At 39.6% G+C, this 17,817-nt stretch overlaps 1 protein-coding gene across 1 annotated transcript in view; it reads right to left on the bottom strand.

Annotated features, from left to right (window-relative positions):
- Positions 1-376: 376 nt before the first annotated feature.
- naglu (N-acetylglucosaminidase, alpha) overlaps positions 377-17,817 on the bottom strand; it is a 29,757-nt gene continuing 12,316 nt past the window's right edge. Inside the window, exons 4-6 of the mRNA XM_061908677.1 lie at positions 15,200-15,285; positions 13,813-14,069; positions 377-7,036 (exon numbers count right to left, since the gene is read on the bottom strand). Of these exons, the coding sequence (XP_061764661.1) occupies positions 5,823-7,036; positions 13,813-14,069; positions 15,200-15,285 (1,557 nt within the window). The 3' untranslated portion in view covers positions 377-5,822. The remainder of the gene's footprint in view (positions 7,037-13,812; positions 14,070-15,199; positions 15,286-17,817) is intronic.

Below are 17,817 nucleotides of genomic sequence, written 5' to 3'. Positions count from 1 at the left end.
AAAATGATGTACTGCTGATGTCATTGGAGGGGAAAATGTCCAAATCAACAAGGTGTTGAATATTCCATGCAGAAGAAGATCATACTTTAAGAACACAATGAAAAGTCAAACAATGCACACAAATTGGACCTGTGACGTCTACAACCATGGACCCGTTTAAAAAAAAAAAAAAACATTTAGGTTGGGTGATAGATTACAATTCAACTTGTCACAAAATGCTGCATGTCCTCCATTGTTTGAGTTGTTCGCTTATTTGTTCCACTTGTCCTACAAGTATGATGTCACACCTTTTGTTGGAAAGCTTTCCCATTGCAAATGTTCTGTGCTGCGATGGCGAAGGAAGTGAAGAGCACACAATAAACACAGCACACAGGCGGACAATAAAAGGATTGTATTAGTCAGTGGTCACATAGCTTTAAGACTTTCATTACATGCCTGAGTTCAACAAATACAATGAATCCAAAATATTACAATTATAAAACAAGGATGTGTCAGCTCCATACCTAACAATTATTGCCCACTTGAAAAACAAAGCCAGGATTACTTCCCAATAGTGTACACGTTTTACATATCTATATATAAAAAAATATGTATTATCTCTCGAAGGCACAGTTGGAGTTATTTGTATAGGTCCAACACCATAAAATTAATGACAGGTGAATGAAATAAAATCAAATAAAATATTTATATTTTTGTTTCATCTGACATCACATGGATAAAGGTATGACCTTTTTAAGGAAAGTTTTGTGGTCAGATGAAACAGAAATTTTGCTGTTTGGCCACAATACCCTATATGTGCTATATGTGCTATATGTGTGGAGGAGAAAAGGTGAGGCCTTTAATCCCAGGAACACCAAGCCTACCATCAAGCATGGTGTTGGTAGTATTATGCTCTGGGACGGTTTTGTTGCCAATGGAACTGGTGCTTTAAATGAGACAATGAAAAAGGAGGTTTACCTCCAAATTCTTCAGGACAACCTAAAATCATCAGCCCGGAGGTTGAGTCTTGGGGGCAGTTGGGTGTTCCAACAGGACAATGACCCCAAACACACGTCAAAAGTGGTAAAGGACTGGATAATTCAGGCTAGAATTAAGTTTTTTTAATGGCCTTCTCAAAGTGAAGTGTGAATTATATTTATATAGCACTTTTCTCAAGTGACTCAAAGCGCTTTACATAGTGACACCCAATATCTAAGTTACATTTAAACCAGTGTGGGTGGCACTGGGAGCAGGTGGGTAAAGTGTCTTGCCCAAGGACACAACGGCAGTAACTAGGATGGCACAAGCAGGAATCGAACCTGCAACCCTCAAGTTGTTGGCACGGCCACTCTACCAACCGAGCAATGCCGCCCCAGTCCAGACTTAAACATCTGGACAATGCTAAAGAAACAAGTCCATGTCAGAAAACCAACATATTTTGCTGAACTGAACCAATTTTGTCAAGAGGAGTGGTCAACATTTTCACCAGAAGCTTATTGCAGTGAAACTTGCCAAGGGACGTGTAACCAAATATTAACATTGCTGTATGTATACTTTTGACCCAGCAGATTTGGTCACCTTTTCAGTAGACCCATAACATTATGCTCTTTACATAACTTTTGACCACAACTGTGTGTGTGTGTGTGTGTGTGTGTGTGTGTGTGTGTGTGTGTGTGTGTATGTAAGTGCAGAATCCAGAGCTAAGAAAAGGCGACAGGGTAAACTGTTTGCATGTGCATTTATTTTTGTCATATCTGGCCTTGCATCCCTAAAAACAGAACTTTTTGGATTGTTGCCTACCATTCGCAATCTTTATGAGACAAGATCACATTTTCTATTTTTATGCATTCTAAATATTGCAAAAAATGCTTGCAAGAAGCGTTAACAATGCCAGTAATGGGGATACGACCTATTTTGCCTTTTGTCTTAAAATTTTTATAAATGTCCATCCATCCATTTTCTACCGCTTATTCCCTTTTCGGTGTCTCGGGGGGCGCTGGCGCCTATCTCTAAATGTGCTGTCAGTAAATATGTAATGTAGTAACAGGTACATTCAGGGCGTCATGTAATTTTGCTCATTTTAAGCATTAACTGATTTTTTTTCCTGGGTGCAATGATTGCCACTAATAGTTCTACGATTATTACTACTACTACTACTACTACTACTGCTAATAATAATAATAATCAACAAAGCCAACTACGACTACTTGAGACAAAAGATGATACAAATCCTTTGTGTTTCTGAACCTGAATGTACGGAAGATGAGCTCCAAGTTTTAGAAGCTGAGTAATAAGTAGGGCCGCCACAAACAAATATTTTCATAGTCGATAAGTCAACGTTTATCTTAACGATTAGTCGACTAATCGGATAGTAAAACACACACATGTAATGGCTGTAATTTTTCCATCTACTTTTAAATGCAGCTTAAGTTATTTTAACCATGTGCTTACTAACAACAACGATGATTTATGAATTCATTCATAAATATTTATTTATACTTTAACTGTGTTGCTCATTCAGCTGTTACACAAAATAAAATGACTATTAAAATGTTGTCCATTTAAAAGAAATGAAAGGCAAAGCGCTAAAAAAAAAACCCAATTAACCTAGTTTATGTATTTAAAAAAAAAAAAAAAGTTAAAAAAGCAGCAATGAAAACAAACAAAACACAAAAATCCAACTTTCTTTAAAAGAAAAGAATTTTGTGATATTTAAAAAGTTGGTATAGACTATTGATTAACTCTTGGCAGTTTAAGCCCTCTAATAGACACAATGTGTAGAATTGTATCTTTGATTAATTCTTAAAATGATGGCTATTTAATAAATTGTATATTTAATGTTATGATACCTCCGCATTGGTGCCTGTCTGTGTCTCTCTTTGTGCGTTTGCCTTTGATAAAGTGCCTTTGTTACGGAATTGCAAATTGACGCTGTCAGAATAATTGTATCTAAGTTATCACAGAACTTTGTGTTGCCATGAGTTCCCGGCGAGCAGACAAAAGCTGTAATTGATCCGACCAAGCAAAAGGCTTGTAAAACTCCATTGTGTAGGATGGGAAGCAACATGAAGGTGTTCTGTTTCGTTCATGTATTATAATCAACAGAAAGATATTGTCTTGACTTGAGATCTACAAATCGAAGAGGAAGCAGGACCTGAATCCCTTCCGGGAGCTCTTCTTTGAACTGTTTTGTAATCAAAGGTGATGGCTGTTTACGACCCCCATCCTTTAAGAAACAGCTGTTGCCATGTAATCAGAGAAAGTCCAAATAAAAGAGGCGTACAATATTTTGTCAGAGCATGATGGAGACTGTACAACAGTACAACCCAGACGTTTCTCCTCAATTGAGCCAAATTTAATTCTGTCTGTTTAATTCCTTGTTTCGTGTCTTGTTTAATAGATGTCATCAGTGTTTGAACCTGACAGACGCCGCTTTAAAAAGTACTTTTTACTAATGTAGACAAAGTTAAACTTGCTGACTTTGGCTAAAATAATAGTTTGTCTCGCTCTTGTTAGCTTCTACCTTGCTGGCTAGCTAACACTCTTACCGAGGTTTTGTCCGCATCCTCCCTCCAAATGTCCGACATCATGTCTCCGCTTTAGAGGTTTGCCTATCACAGAAGTACTGCCATGAAAACAAGGTCCATTATGAGGAAGGTATTCATGTTAACAAGAATAAGAGGATATATCCTCAAACTCTACTTGATATCACAGAAAATGTTTTTGCGAGTGACCCACTTCCGCCCGGAAAAATTCGAGTGATGACGTGAATCGTCATACATATTTTTCGGCGACACAATTTATTGTCCACATTGTCAACTAATCTTTGCAGCCCGAGCGATAAGCAGATCCAGCTCTAGTGAAACACCAAGCATCATGTAACGGTAGTGCTAAGTGCTAAACAAGAAATAGGGGATACAAACATAATAAAATGATCACTTACTTACAATGTCTGCTCTCACTGGGGTGCCGTCTGATTGGAATGTTTATATCTTTCAGCACAAGACTTGTGTTCCACGTTTGGATGATCAATTCTTCATAATCATCATTCTTCAGGAAAAAACGTTTGGTTGCCTTAGCGATGTCTTCGGGTCTAAGTAGAATTTATAAGTTGGCCAGCTTCTCTGCTTATGACCACAACCTTCTACGATACAGGTGCAAGGCATGGTTTATAACCCAGCATGGACTTTTACTAACTCAGAGGCGATTCAGCAGCAGGAGCCACTAGTTTACCTCTCTGTGAGCAAGGCACTGTGTTACTGAAAGTAGTTCCTCACGTTAGCTCTTACAATATTGTTGCCATAGCTTGAGTAATATACAGGTCACGGCATATAAAAGGAACATTTATGGCGATTTTTGGATGTTTTTTAGAGGGATTTATGGGCGGAATAAATTAATCCTAATTACCTGCATTGTTAGCCGCTTCTTGCAAGCAGTTTTTCATTATTTGGGACGCAAAGAAAAGCGGAAACTTGCGTTCTAAGGATTGTGCACAAAAAAGTGCAGTCCCCCTTTAGAGATTCTCAATAACACGGAATCCCAGTAGTTTTATTCGGTATGACTGGAAACTCGGCTAACCAGGTACTACAAATAGTGCCTTGATGACCTGGCAGCAAGTCTCTAGGAAAGCAGGCTGAATAGGTGACTTGGGAGTGAAAAAAGGGCATAGCAATCATCAAAGCACCAGAAAGCAGACATTAGTTTTTACAAACAGACCATAATGTTTAGGGCTGTGAATCTTTGGGTGTCCCACGATTTGATTCAATATCGATTCTTGGGGTCACGATCCGATAATATATCGATTTTTTTCGATTAGATTCTCGATTCAAAAACTTTTTTTTTTTCCCGATTTAAAAGGATTCTGTATTCATTCAATACATAGGATTTCAGCAGGATCTACCCCAGTCTGCTGACATGGAAGCAGAGTAGTAGATTTTTGTAAAAAGCTTTTATAATTGTAAAGGACAATGTTTTATCAACTGATTGCAATAATGTAAATTTGTTTTAACTATTAAACGAACCAAATATATGACTTATTTTATCTTTGTGAAAACATCGGACACAGTGTGTTGTCAAGCTTATGAGATGCGATGCAAGTGTAAGCCACTGTGAATTTTTATAAATGTCTAATGATAATGTCAATGAGGGATTTTTAATCACTACTATGTTGAAATTATAACTAATATTGATACTGTTGTTGATAATATTCATTTTTGTTTCACTACTTTTGGTTTGTTCTGTGTCGTGTTTGTGTCTCCTTTCAATTGCTCTGTTTATTGCAGTTCTGAGTGTTGCTGGATCAGGTTTTGTTTTGGAATTGGATTGCATTGTTATTGGTATTGCTGTGTAGTGGTTTGTTGGATTGATTAAAAAATAAATTTAAAAAAATTTAAAATAAAAATAAAAAAAATATATATTTTTTAAACATTTGAATCGATTCTGAATCGCACAACATAAACGATTCGATTCGTATTCAAATTGATTTCTTCCCACACCCCAAATAGTGTTTATGTTCGATGATATCCAAATGTCAAAAGGAGAGTCTACTGGGGCTGAATGACTAAATTGTGATCTTTCTCTGAAATGTCTAATGAATACTGCAGATACCCACGTACAGTTTGAGGCAGCATATTCACAGGCAGCCAAAATGTCTTCATTGCATCTCTTCCATTGGACATTTGATTAGTACACATCACTTTGAATAATTTTTTTCTTACACCGTTCAAAACATTCCAAGAAAGAGTGACTGAATCAGCAAAAACATGATTTGCTTTTTCTGAGGATTCACTTTGTTCTTGCAGTTCCTCATTAACACCTTTCTTCTAAAATGTAGTCTCTACTAATCATAGTCTTTTCAAGGTTTTCAAGGCCTGCGGGTAATACTTTAGGAAAATCCTGCGAGCGATCTCGTACGTATCGCCCTGAGGCTTAGTGGAGTACTTTCGGCCGTTATAAATGAATCCCTTCTCTACTTGGAAAACAGCCTGGTTGAAGGCGTCCTGCCTAAATGGCTGTCCACTGTCCAGACACTCCACCAGAGTTTGCACAAACAGTCCCCATCGCTGGGCATAGTAGTCCTCCATGAGGCCGCCCCACTCCTTGCTGGCATAGTCCTGGATTTCGCCGCTAGGTCCCCACAGAGTGAGTTGGTTCCTGGCGTTCATGTCGTAGACCTTGGCCTCCTCATCATTAATAGCTAGAGACTTGGCACGCTCCAGCCATGTTCCCAACAGGAAGTTGCGATCGCTACTAAGCAAACGGTTGAGCTCTGGGAAAAGGTCGTAGATGAGGACACCGCCTGCAATTAGCAGTTCTGGTAACTTCTGTTTACGAAAGGCATCAGTGATATCCAGGTAATAGGATGTAGTTAACTCTTGCAAGACCTGCCGAGTCACATCCACAAGATCATACCTGAAGGTTTCCTTGGACACGAGCGAAGGCGAAGCTTCCATAATTAGTTTCCAGGCTTTGAATAAGTCTGCTGGATCGTACCATAGTTCTGTATTCATGTGAAAAGAAGGCCGGTGCACCAGTGGGCTGTGGTTATGATTTCGATAATGTGGTACCGTGCAGTTATAGACACTGAAAAACAGGAGTCTCCATGCGGCAATCACGGCGTCTTGTGTCGTGCCGTAACGGCGTACAGCATACAGAGACGCCCACTTGACCAAGTTGACCGGCTCCTTGCGCCACGCCAGTTCGCTCATTAGCTCATACATGACGGGATTCTGCTCAATGCCCTCCGGCGTCATACCAATGCCCACCATGGTGGAGTTGGGAAAATGCAAGGCTTTGAAAGGCCCCGAGTTCATACTCTCCACCGTGCCAAAAAAGCCGCTGTTGCCCCCAAAGTTTTGCAGCATGCACCAGATGAAAGGCTGCCCGTAAAAAGACTCTGTGTAAGAGAAAATTGGCTCGGTCTCTGCAAACAAATCTAGCACGATCATCCGTCCAAGGGCCACTCCGTGTAGTAGGGCCTGAATCTGGGCAGGCTTCCAGAAAGCTGCATCACTAAAGAACAACCATCCCTGCATCAGCCAAATTGCTTGAGGATCAACTAGAGGAAAGAAAAAAAAAAAAGATGTATGAGGGACAAGAAAGGGAATGTTCTAGAACATGGCTCAAATATCTAACTCAGTAGGGAGCTTGGTGATGGGTAAGCTTTGTAACACAATAGGTCATTTGTGGGTCCCCAAACTGGGGCAATTATTTCTCTTGAAATTAACAACACATGGAATAATTTGCCAGCTTGCAAACTGTGGGGTTTAACTTCAGTTCAGATATAATTGAGCCTAAAAATAAAGACTGAACCAAGCGGTTGTAGTGAGGTTCAGGTAACCTTTGAACCTTTGCCTCTAATAAATTCAAGGAGAAAAGAGGAACATGACACAACATACAAAGGAGAGCAATGGAGGACTCAGCATTTCATGTTCTTCTCGGTGTGTCATTATTCGCCATTGGTTGTTGTAAGGTACGTTTGATCTTATTCCCATTCCCATTGTTGTTTATTTAGTCATGGATCGCTTATTTTTGGTATTTTTTGTCACAAATTGCACAAGGGACCCTTCAAAATTAGCATACCATACAAAACTGTACCACTCAGCAGAAGACCAATTAATGACTAACCATGAACAAGAGCAGTCTAAGGGGTCTTATTATGCGAAACCAACTTTTCTTACATTTTCGTACCTGTTTTTGCCTATTTGGAGTACCCTGAAGTACTGAAATCTAACAATAGAGGCACGGTGGAGATATTTATAAAAAAATCCTGCCTTCTTCTAAACTTGCTTAAAACGAACCGTTTGGAATTTGACACCTTACTGACATATTTTGCCTTAGTTCCGTTAGCAGATATTGCCATATATGGTAGCGGATTACCCAAAGAGCTTTGCACGAGTCTGCCATTTCTATTCAGATGTCGTCCAAAGTATTCATCAATACATTCCTTATTTTTCTATATCTTCTTGGCTGAAATCATATGCTGTTGCAGTTTCTAATGAAAAGTAGAGTATATTTCTAATTTATATCTTTGGTTAATTGGTTCTAGTAGATTTCAAACATGTATACAATTTATATATGATAAATTACATGTTTTACATATTTTCATTTTTCTTTGCAACATGTCCAAAAAAAGAGTAGGAAGAAGCAAGGCTTATTTAATCCAACCCCTTTTCCACTTCATAACAATGACATACACATATGTTTACTTCCTGTTCTCAATTTGTACACAATTTACATCAATGCATTTTAAATACATCAGTGCTCTTCATAAATAGTTTAATCACTTTTCAGTATCTGTCAGTAGACTGAATATGGAAGCACTAAAACCTATAACATGACTGACAGGATGGAGGAGGCCTTTGGTGCGTAAACAAGAAGCATTCTGAAGAGAAAACTTAATCTATGCAAAATTTTGACCAAAGCACCACAATTACATGTTATGTAGACCATAATGAAGTGTTTTCAATTTTGAAAAAAAAAAAATATATATATATATATATATATATATTATGACCCCTTTGATCCGTTGACTAAAACCAAATTCATTAGTAAATTAGTAGGCCAATAATGCCCGTATGAACAGTATTGTACATGTTAGATGGTAAAGCAATAAATGTTACTGAGGTAAGAAAAAAAAAAAATCCAATTATTTCGATATATCGCAAAAAAAACTGTTACACAATCATTCAGTCAGCCATTTAGCAAGTTATGGACTCACCTTCATCATGGAAAAGAATACACGAGACAGCCCAAAAGTCAAAGTCGATCAACCCAGGCAATCGAAAAAAGGAAACAGCCGCCGCATAGACTGGAAATACATAAAGATCGACTGCTCCTCACCGAAGAAGATGACTTTAGCCGTTACAGAGCACAGGCCCGCGAAGACCGCACTCAATGACCTTTCCTACTATGTGTTACAGGTACTGTCTCTTGTTACATTTGGGAATAAACACAAGCACCTGTGTAATTATTTCCTGTTTCCATGTGTACACCTGCAGCTTTTGCAGTCAATATATATACAAAATAAAATGTGTCCAAACATTGGCACGCATTAGGTGCACTCTATAGCCAGGAAATGACAGTAGATTTGGCGCTCTCACAGCTTCCCTCGCGTAATGACGTAACTATGCCTGGACGTAACACACATCTACATCGGCTTAATGTGTTGTTAGCTCATGATAGCTATTTGAATAGGCAACATTAGCTATTATTAAATGTTTACTCCATCAAAACAACAACAAGACTGCAAATTGTTAGTTGCTCATCCTGGACTGCTTTCGTTTGTGTGCACGCACTCCAGCAAGTACATGTGTGGACAAGACAGCGGTGAGTGACGAGTCTGAACACCAAATAATTTCTTTAGACAGACAAGTAATTCTTATTCGAATAATTAGTAATTTAGAAAAATGTTGACACTTTAAAATTGCATATATGTTACAGATAGTAATTACATGTATAAGCTAGCTGATGAAGTTCTCCTTATATTTTTTTAGTACAACTAAGTTAGTTGCAAGTTGCAAACAGTCACTTTAAGAAATGTAGCAAAAATAAATAATACAATTGTAGTTATTAGCATTGTTAGGTATAACAATGAGGGGGTGTTACTAACGCACATTCATTCACTTTATTTACTAGCAGTAACAATACACAGTGAAACAGAAGCTGCTGTCGGCACAACCCATGCTAGTCACTACACAAAACACTAACTGCGCTAACACAGCTGACTCTACTATAGACAAATTAACACATCACTGCCTTTTAAAAGGCACTTACTCAAAGTCACAGATATTTCATAATGCACTCTAATCTCAGGAAACATCTAAAGATGTTTTTCAAAAATGTGACCTAAAGGCACCACTTCACAGCTGTAAGACTGCTTCAAGACCATGGCCTGGGAAGTCTTCTAACAGGAGGATCTGGATCAGTATGCTTCAGCGGTCCTGGGATATATCAAGCACTGCACAGACTCCGTCACTGTCGAGAAGCGCATCTGGGTCTATCCTACACAAAGCCGTGAATGATTGGAGAGGTTTGGCGTCTTCTGATCCAGAGACGGGGATCTGTACAGTGCCGCTAGAGCCAACCTAAAGCATGGAATCAGTAGGTTTAAGGCAGGCTATAAGCAGAAGATTGAGGACTGCTTCCACATCAACAACTTCAAGCAAGTGGGGCAGGGGATCGCGCACGACCAACTATAAACCCAGCTACCTTTCAGCCGACCTGGGTGAACCTAAGCTTGTGGAAGAGCGGAACTCATTCTAAACATGCTTTGAGGCAGCAACAACAGCAGCTTCCCTATTAAAAGCAGCCACGACCACACCTCACACACAGACCCACAGCAGCATCATCCTCAGGGAGCACAAGATGGGACGCACACTAAAGGAATTTAACCCGAGAAAGCAGCCGAGTCGTATGTGTCGATTGCTGAGAGACTGCACTGATCAACTGGCGGGGGTTCTCACCAAGATCTTAACCCGGTCCCTGTCCCAGGTCACTCTACCAGCCTGCCTGGAATACTCCACAATCATCCCGATTAAGAAAAAGAAAAATATCAGCTGCCTGATCGACTATTGTTCAGTGACACTCACTACCCATTCAATGAAGGACTTCTAAAAGGTAGTCAGGCCTCACTTCATCTCACTACGCCCGCCCAGACTGGACCTCTACCAGTTCACTATAAAGCTTACAGGTCATAGTATCACCACAGCTTTCTACTCTGCACCATCTCACCTGGAGAAGGAGGCTACACTCGGCTGCTCAACGTGGACTTCATCTCGGCATTTAAAACCATCCTCTCCGATTGACTGGTGCCCAAAACGACTAAACCTGAGATTACCTCACCCCACCTGCCTTTGGATCAAAGACTTCCTGTCCGACCGCCCTCATAGGGTGAGGATAGGTCCCCCCACTTTTAAAAACTTCAGCACCGGTTCTCCTCAATGCTGTGTGCTGAGCCCTCTACTTTACTCCCTTTGCACCCAACACCACTTCTTCGCCGGCCACCACAGCAACTCCATCATAAAGTTCAAATCTGTTCAAATCATAAAGCTGCATCTCCAGGGGTGACAAGACCGCGTACTGCGATGAGCTGGAGCAGCGGTCAGTGCAAGGACAACAACATGCAGCTGAACAAGTTGGAAACTCAGAGGGATGGTAGTAGACTTAAGAAAAAAGAAGACCGTACATCGATAAAGGGTTGCGTGAAGGGAATTTCGGTCTTCAGATTGACATGTCCTGGAGAACTAACTCCACGGCGATCATCAGAAAAGGACAACAGAGACTACTTCCTAAGGATACTCAGAAACTACCATCAAAGACAGGATCTGCTTGTGTCCTTTTACCGCTGCTTTGTGGAAAATATCTTCACCTACTGGAACTGCGTGTGGTTCCTCACCTGCGCAGCTGCAGAGAGGAGAGTGCTCTCCCCTCCGCAAGGACCAATATCACCCTGGCAACATACACTTTGTACGGCTGCGCTTAAAGGCCTACTGAAACCCATTACTACCCACCACGCAGTCTGATAGTTTATATATCAATGATGAAATATTAACATTGCAACACATGCCAATACGGCCTTTTTAGTTGACTAAATTACAATTTTAAATTTTCGGGAGTTTTGTCTTGGAAATGTCGTGTAATGATGAGGTGTACGCAAGACGTCACGGGTTTTTAGGAAGTATGAGCACTACGCACACACACAGCTAAAAGTCGTCTGCTTTAACGGCATAATTACACAGTATTTTGGAGATCTGTTTTGCTGAATCTTTTGCAATTTGTTAAATTAATATTGGAGAAGTCACAGTAGAAAGATGGAGTTGGGAAGCTTTAGCCTTCAGCCACACGGTGATTCCTTGTTTAAAATTCCCGGAGGTCAAGCGAACATGAATCCCGACCACATGTCAACCAGCAGGTTTCGGTGAGAATATTGTGGTTAAAAAGTCGCTTCTTACCGGAGAAAAGCTGAGCTTGTGCCGTCCATAGCTGCCGTCGACTCCCCTGAGACACTGCGCGTCAACACACTCGTGGACACACACCTCCGACAATCAGGTAATATTAAACTCACTAAAACACTAGCAACACAATAGAAAGATAAGAGATTACCTAGAATTACCCTAGTAAATGTGTTTAAAAACAGAATCCGTTTTAATGCAATCGCGTTTTATTTCTAAACTCGTTTTATTTATTTTTTTTCTAGTCCGTCGCTATCAATATCCTCAAACATGAATCTTTCATCCTCGCTCAAAATAATGGGGAAATTATCGTTTTCTTAGTCCGAATAGCACTTTTTGTTGGAGGCTCCCATTAAAATCAATGTGAATATGTGAGGAGCACCCACACTTGTGACGTCATCGTCTGCGACTTCTCTTAGCACCGAAAGTTGCGAACTTTATCGTGGATGTTCTCTATTAAATCCTTTCAGCAAAAATATGGCAATATCGCGAAATGATCAAGTATGACACATAGAATGGACCTGCTATCCCCGTTTGAATAAGAAAATCTCATTTCAGTAGGCCTTTAAGTAAGCGCTCCAGCGCCATGCTCATTCGGACAAATAGACTCCATCCATCCATCCATTTTCTACCGCTTATTCCCTTTTGGGGTCGCGGGGGGCGCTGGCGCCTATCTCAGCTACAATCGGGCGGAAGTTTATCTTTTACCCTGGGGCCATAAGTGCTCTGAATTATCCTAAGGTATAAATATCAATTACTACAACCCCTACTACAACTACTGTGCAGTAACAGAGGGCAGTGCAATATTCAATGTATGTGTACCTTGATGCTCACTGGTCATATGTTTACATAAATGTTTACTTCCTGTGCAATTTGTTTACAAACATGCCGTGTGTATAAAGATGGCCGGATTACCTACTGGTTATTTTGTATTCCACAACTACTCTATAGGGTCTTGCACTTCAATTGTGTTGCACATGTTCAATGACAATAAAAATGATTCATTCAGTCATTCATTCATAAAACAATAAATATGTTTCCTGGTGATTCATTACAATTTAATTCTGTTGGTAATTTGTTTACTTTTTAGTGTATTAACAACACATTAGGTAATTTTCCCAACACTAGTAGTTTGATTACTTGTTACTTGGGAATCAAACAGTACTTTCACTGTTTAAATGTCCATTTCATAGGAGCAGATATATGTACATGTTCAAGGGTGTGATCTTTATCCTTGATGATGGTTGCGGCTTTTAAGCAGCTTGGACCAGGCATACAGTCAATGTTGATAAGTGTTTGTTCACTTTCTGAGCATTTTACAAAGTCTATTTTCAATTCCCATTTCTTTGCCACACTGCCTTTAGCAGCGTCTGCCCCCTGATTGGGAAACATAAGCAAGGGGGAAAAATACTTATAAAGACGTCACCCCTCAGTGTATCGACTTGTAAATACATATCCTTCCATCATGCGCTTGTTACGATTTCTTTTTGTACAGTATCAATAATTTCATTGGAGTAAGTACGAAACCACGAAACGTTGGTACACAGACCGCCTGTATTGAAAAATGTTTAGGCTTTATGAAATTAGTTACAAAATCTATACCTATAAAACATTTGTTTTTCAACATGAAACCTATTTTATTTATTTTAGTTTGTTTTGGACATGTCATTCAGATATTGAAATTTAAAATGCTACGAAATCTTTTGGGAGCACTGTATTTATTTGTATTGATGAAAATCGGAAAACATTAGTGCCAAATGTGAGAGACTTTTCTGTTAAAATATGTGAGGTTAGCACAGCTAACACTTAGATGTAAGGGTAGGGACATGTAATGCAACCACCAGTAAATACACATTCATTACAAAATGTAAAAGAAGATCACCTGCAGTCATTGAGGCAAAGACGGACCGACTGACTGCCGACAGGTAGGCAGGGTCTGAGGAAGGTGGAGTCATCTCATTGAAGGTGTCGGTGTTGTAGATGTGGTCGGTCCCAAATTGTTTTACTACCTGGGACAGATAGAGAGAACCAATCTGGAGGAAAAGTGGATCCTGGGGATCCAGGATATAAGAGCAGGAGAAACTGCAGTTGAAGTGAGCCCAAGGTCCCAGTCTTGTTACATTCGCTTCTGGATACAACCTGTAAAAGAAAATATTTTCAGTGCAGGGTACCATTGACACACAACACTTACTAAACAAAGCCATACAACCCAGGAGGATGAAGTATTTAAATTGTGCTCATTTGGTTACTTATAGCAGACTCACAGCAGGTCATTCGTACCAGGCTGGAGATCCTTCAGCCCGTTTGATCATCTAATCACTTCTAGTCTGCTCTATTACTGCAGATTTCTCTGACTTTAACACACTTGTCACAAAAAGTTAGGGTTATTTGACATCCAGGTTAAATTTTACGATTAATCTAAAATGCACTCTAACAATTCATGGATCGCACACCTGCTGTGAATTTTGACATTCAGCTCCTAGTCCGAGAACAACAAATGCTGCAAAAAGTACTGAAACACTTGAAGAGTAATTCCTTTAGTCATTAAATTAAATATATGTTTTGGTTAAGTTACAAGTAACTATAATTAATTGTTTTAAAAAAAAAAAAAGTAATTTTCAGAACACAGTTAGCTACAGTAATGTGGTGTTCAGTTTAAAGTAAACACTTCGCACGTTTTGTTTAAAATACCGTACATCACCATTCGGCCAAAAATACCTGGATATCAGGTTTGTTCCGTATCGCCCAGCACTGATCACTACCATGCATTCCATTGAACTATTAACCTTTTCAGGAAAGAACATAACATACAGTACCAGAATAGCTGTAATTAAAGCCTGGGTATTTATGTACCTATACTGCAAAGAAGACAGGGTGTTAATTTGAAGCAGGCAATAATTGGAGCGAGGGTTTTTTAAAACTTTAAAACTTATCTTCGATTATCATTTTGAAACTTATTATTGGTATCAACCTAAGTTAAAGTTAAAGTACCAATGATTGTCACACATACACACACACTAGATGTGGTGAAATTTGTCCTCTGCATTTGAGCCATCCAGTTGTTCACCCCCTGGGAGGTGAGGGGAGCAGTGGGCAGCAGCGGTGGCCGCACCCGGGAATCTTCTTTGTTTTAGGAACTTGGTTATTTACTGTATTAACAAGAATACAGCACAACACAGCAGCTACATAACCAATCATAATAATCATAATGCTCAGCCAGCATTAATACTAGTGACAAGATAATTGCATGCAGTAACCATTTTGTCTACCTGAGGATTCCCCTCGGAATATTCCCGGAGAAGGCTGGCAGCACTGGAATCATGCCAAAAGATCTCATTCGTTCCAAAATTTTAAACTGCAAAAAGAAAGTTACAGGATTATAAACAGGAAGAGCCTTGCAGAATGGTAGCATAATTACATTCCTCCTCCAAAAAGTATAAGAACACGGAGACCAATTAATTAACTCTATAAAAACAATTTGGGTTTGACATATAAAGATGACTATTAGTCCAGAGCTAGCTTTTATTTCTACGTAGTTACATTATGATCAGATACCCGATTTAGAAGATACTCTTTCGTATAAAACTACCATGTTGAAAACAACCAAACTGAGGCCAGATATTTTTGTTGAGCACCAAGATATTGATCCAAAACAACAACATGGGCAAGAAGTGGAAGGTACAACCAGGTCAATATCCGGACTTGAACCCTATAGAGCAAGGCTTTTCAAAGTCTAACATTGTAGTCCTCCATCCGAGGAGCAATCATCTGGGCCCCAAACCACACTCATATGACTATTCAAAAATGTTAATAAATAATTTATGTATTTGACAATTGGTGGGCATTGATATGTTTAAGGCGCTTCAAATGTCGTAAAGGTCTAACATTGTGACTTGGCATCATCATTGGTCTTTGTCGCCATTTGGTGGGCTCAATGTGCAACCACAAGTTTTCAATGTTTTTTACAATGTTACATTTTTATGTATTTATCAATGCCAATGCAAACATTACAAAATTCTGCCACCCTGTGCACTTTACATGAACACCTCAGGTAAAATTAATGCTCTGATAAAGGGAAGATTAAAGGGAGGGAGGGAAATGCACGCTCCTGATTAATAATTGGAATCAATTCTTGAGGTGCCCAAAGATTTCCACTTCTAGTATTAATACATGCTTTACATTTTCGATTTGATGACAAGCATCACACAGCCCTGTGTTATCTTTCCCTATTAATTTCAATGAGCTATTTATCCATCCATCTTCTTCCGCTTATCCGAGGTCGGGTCGCGGGGGCAGCAGCCTAAGCAGGGAAGCCCAGACTTCCCTCTCCCCAGCCACTTCGTCTAGCTCTTCCCGGGGGATCCCGAGGCGTTCCCAGGCCAGCCGGGAGACATAGTCTTCCCAACGTGTCCTGGGTCTTCCCCGTGGCCTCCTACCGGTTGGACGTGCCCTAAACACCTCCCTCGGGAGGCGTTCGGGTGGCATCCTGACCAGATGCCCGAACCACCTCATCTGGCTCCTCTCGATGTGGAGGAGCAGCGGCTTTACTTTGAGTTCCTCCCGGATGACAGAGCTTCTCACCCTATCTCTAAGGGAGAGCCCCGCCACACGGCGGAGGAAACTCATTTCGGCCGCTTGTACCCGTGATCTTATCCTTTCGGTCATGACCCAAAGCTCATGACCATAGGTGAGGATGGGAACGTAGATCGACCGGTAAATTGAGAGCTTTGCCTATTTAGATATTTATGTTATAGCCTCATTCTTGTAATGATATATTCCTCTTTTGTAGTTATATTAGCTCCTCTTATTACTTCTGCACTCCTTTGGACTTTGTAATGCTGCTTACCTATTCTTTCTTCATTTATTTCAATTATTGTGACGTTTTAAAATTTCAGAACAATTTCATATGTTAAATCCTGTCTTGTTTCTGAAGCTATATTTTCATGCTGATGAATGCACTGCTGCAGTCTGAGCACAAAACTATTCTTACTTTATTTTAATTATGGGTAAGCACTCCAATAATGTCAAAATAGCTTGGCTTTGAAGTTCCCCATTATGCAACTTCGATTCACTTTCACCTCACCGTGTCGGCTTCCATCTGCTCAACGTCTCACTCTTCCTTGGTACTCGCTTCTAGAAGCAGTAGTTTATTCTCCATAAATTCAGACTCAAAAAGATAAGGTTATAAATCTTAAATTGTCCAAAAAGAGTTGTCTCTGTCTCTTAGACCACACACACAAGCGTTTATGTTCGGAAGAAAGAACACACATTGTCGGACGTGCGCTGCTATGGAAACGAAAATAAATGTGCCAAATATTTAGTTCCGGCAATGATTAAAATGACCAAAATACGGCAAACAGTGCACATATTACATATGTTATGAACATGCCTGTTACTACATTATACAGTATATAGACTTGCAGTGTGTATATAAATTGATGGAGGGTTTTGAAGTTGTTTTAGAGGACTTTGAAGGCTTCAATGTTGACTCCTATAAGCCGCATCTTTCAAGCATTTTTTTATAATCTTCAAAATCCCCCCCCCACCCCAAAAAAAAAAAAGAGATGTGTGTTCTTGTCTCACAATGATTGTAAACGATTGGCAACATTTCCCCAAAAAAGTGCAGTCCCCCTAGAAGACTTTCACAGGTTCCAATATGTAAATACTTCAAATTAAGGGGGATCTTTTGAAATTTAATCCGAATGTTTTCAGTAAAGAAAACAAATAAATGGAAAAATTACATACACAAATTAGTAATTCTGTTATGAAATTAATTACTTTTTGGAGAAAGTAACCAGTTGCATTTTTTTATTTACCGGTAAGTAATTTGCCTCACACCAATATAGACATTTTGGCTATATGTACTGGGCAAACTGTTTTTTTAAAA

The sequence above is a fragment of the Nerophis ophidion genome, linkage group LG08 (assembly GCF_033978795.1).
Source record: "Nerophis ophidion isolate RoL-2023_Sa linkage group LG08, RoL_Noph_v1.0, whole genome shotgun sequence".
NCBI classification, from domain to species: domain Eukaryota; kingdom Metazoa; phylum Chordata; class Actinopteri; order Syngnathiformes; family Syngnathidae; genus Nerophis; species Nerophis ophidion.
The sequence above is the reverse complement of the archived record's forward strand: the minus strand, read 5'-3'. Positions and strand labels throughout refer to the sequence as shown.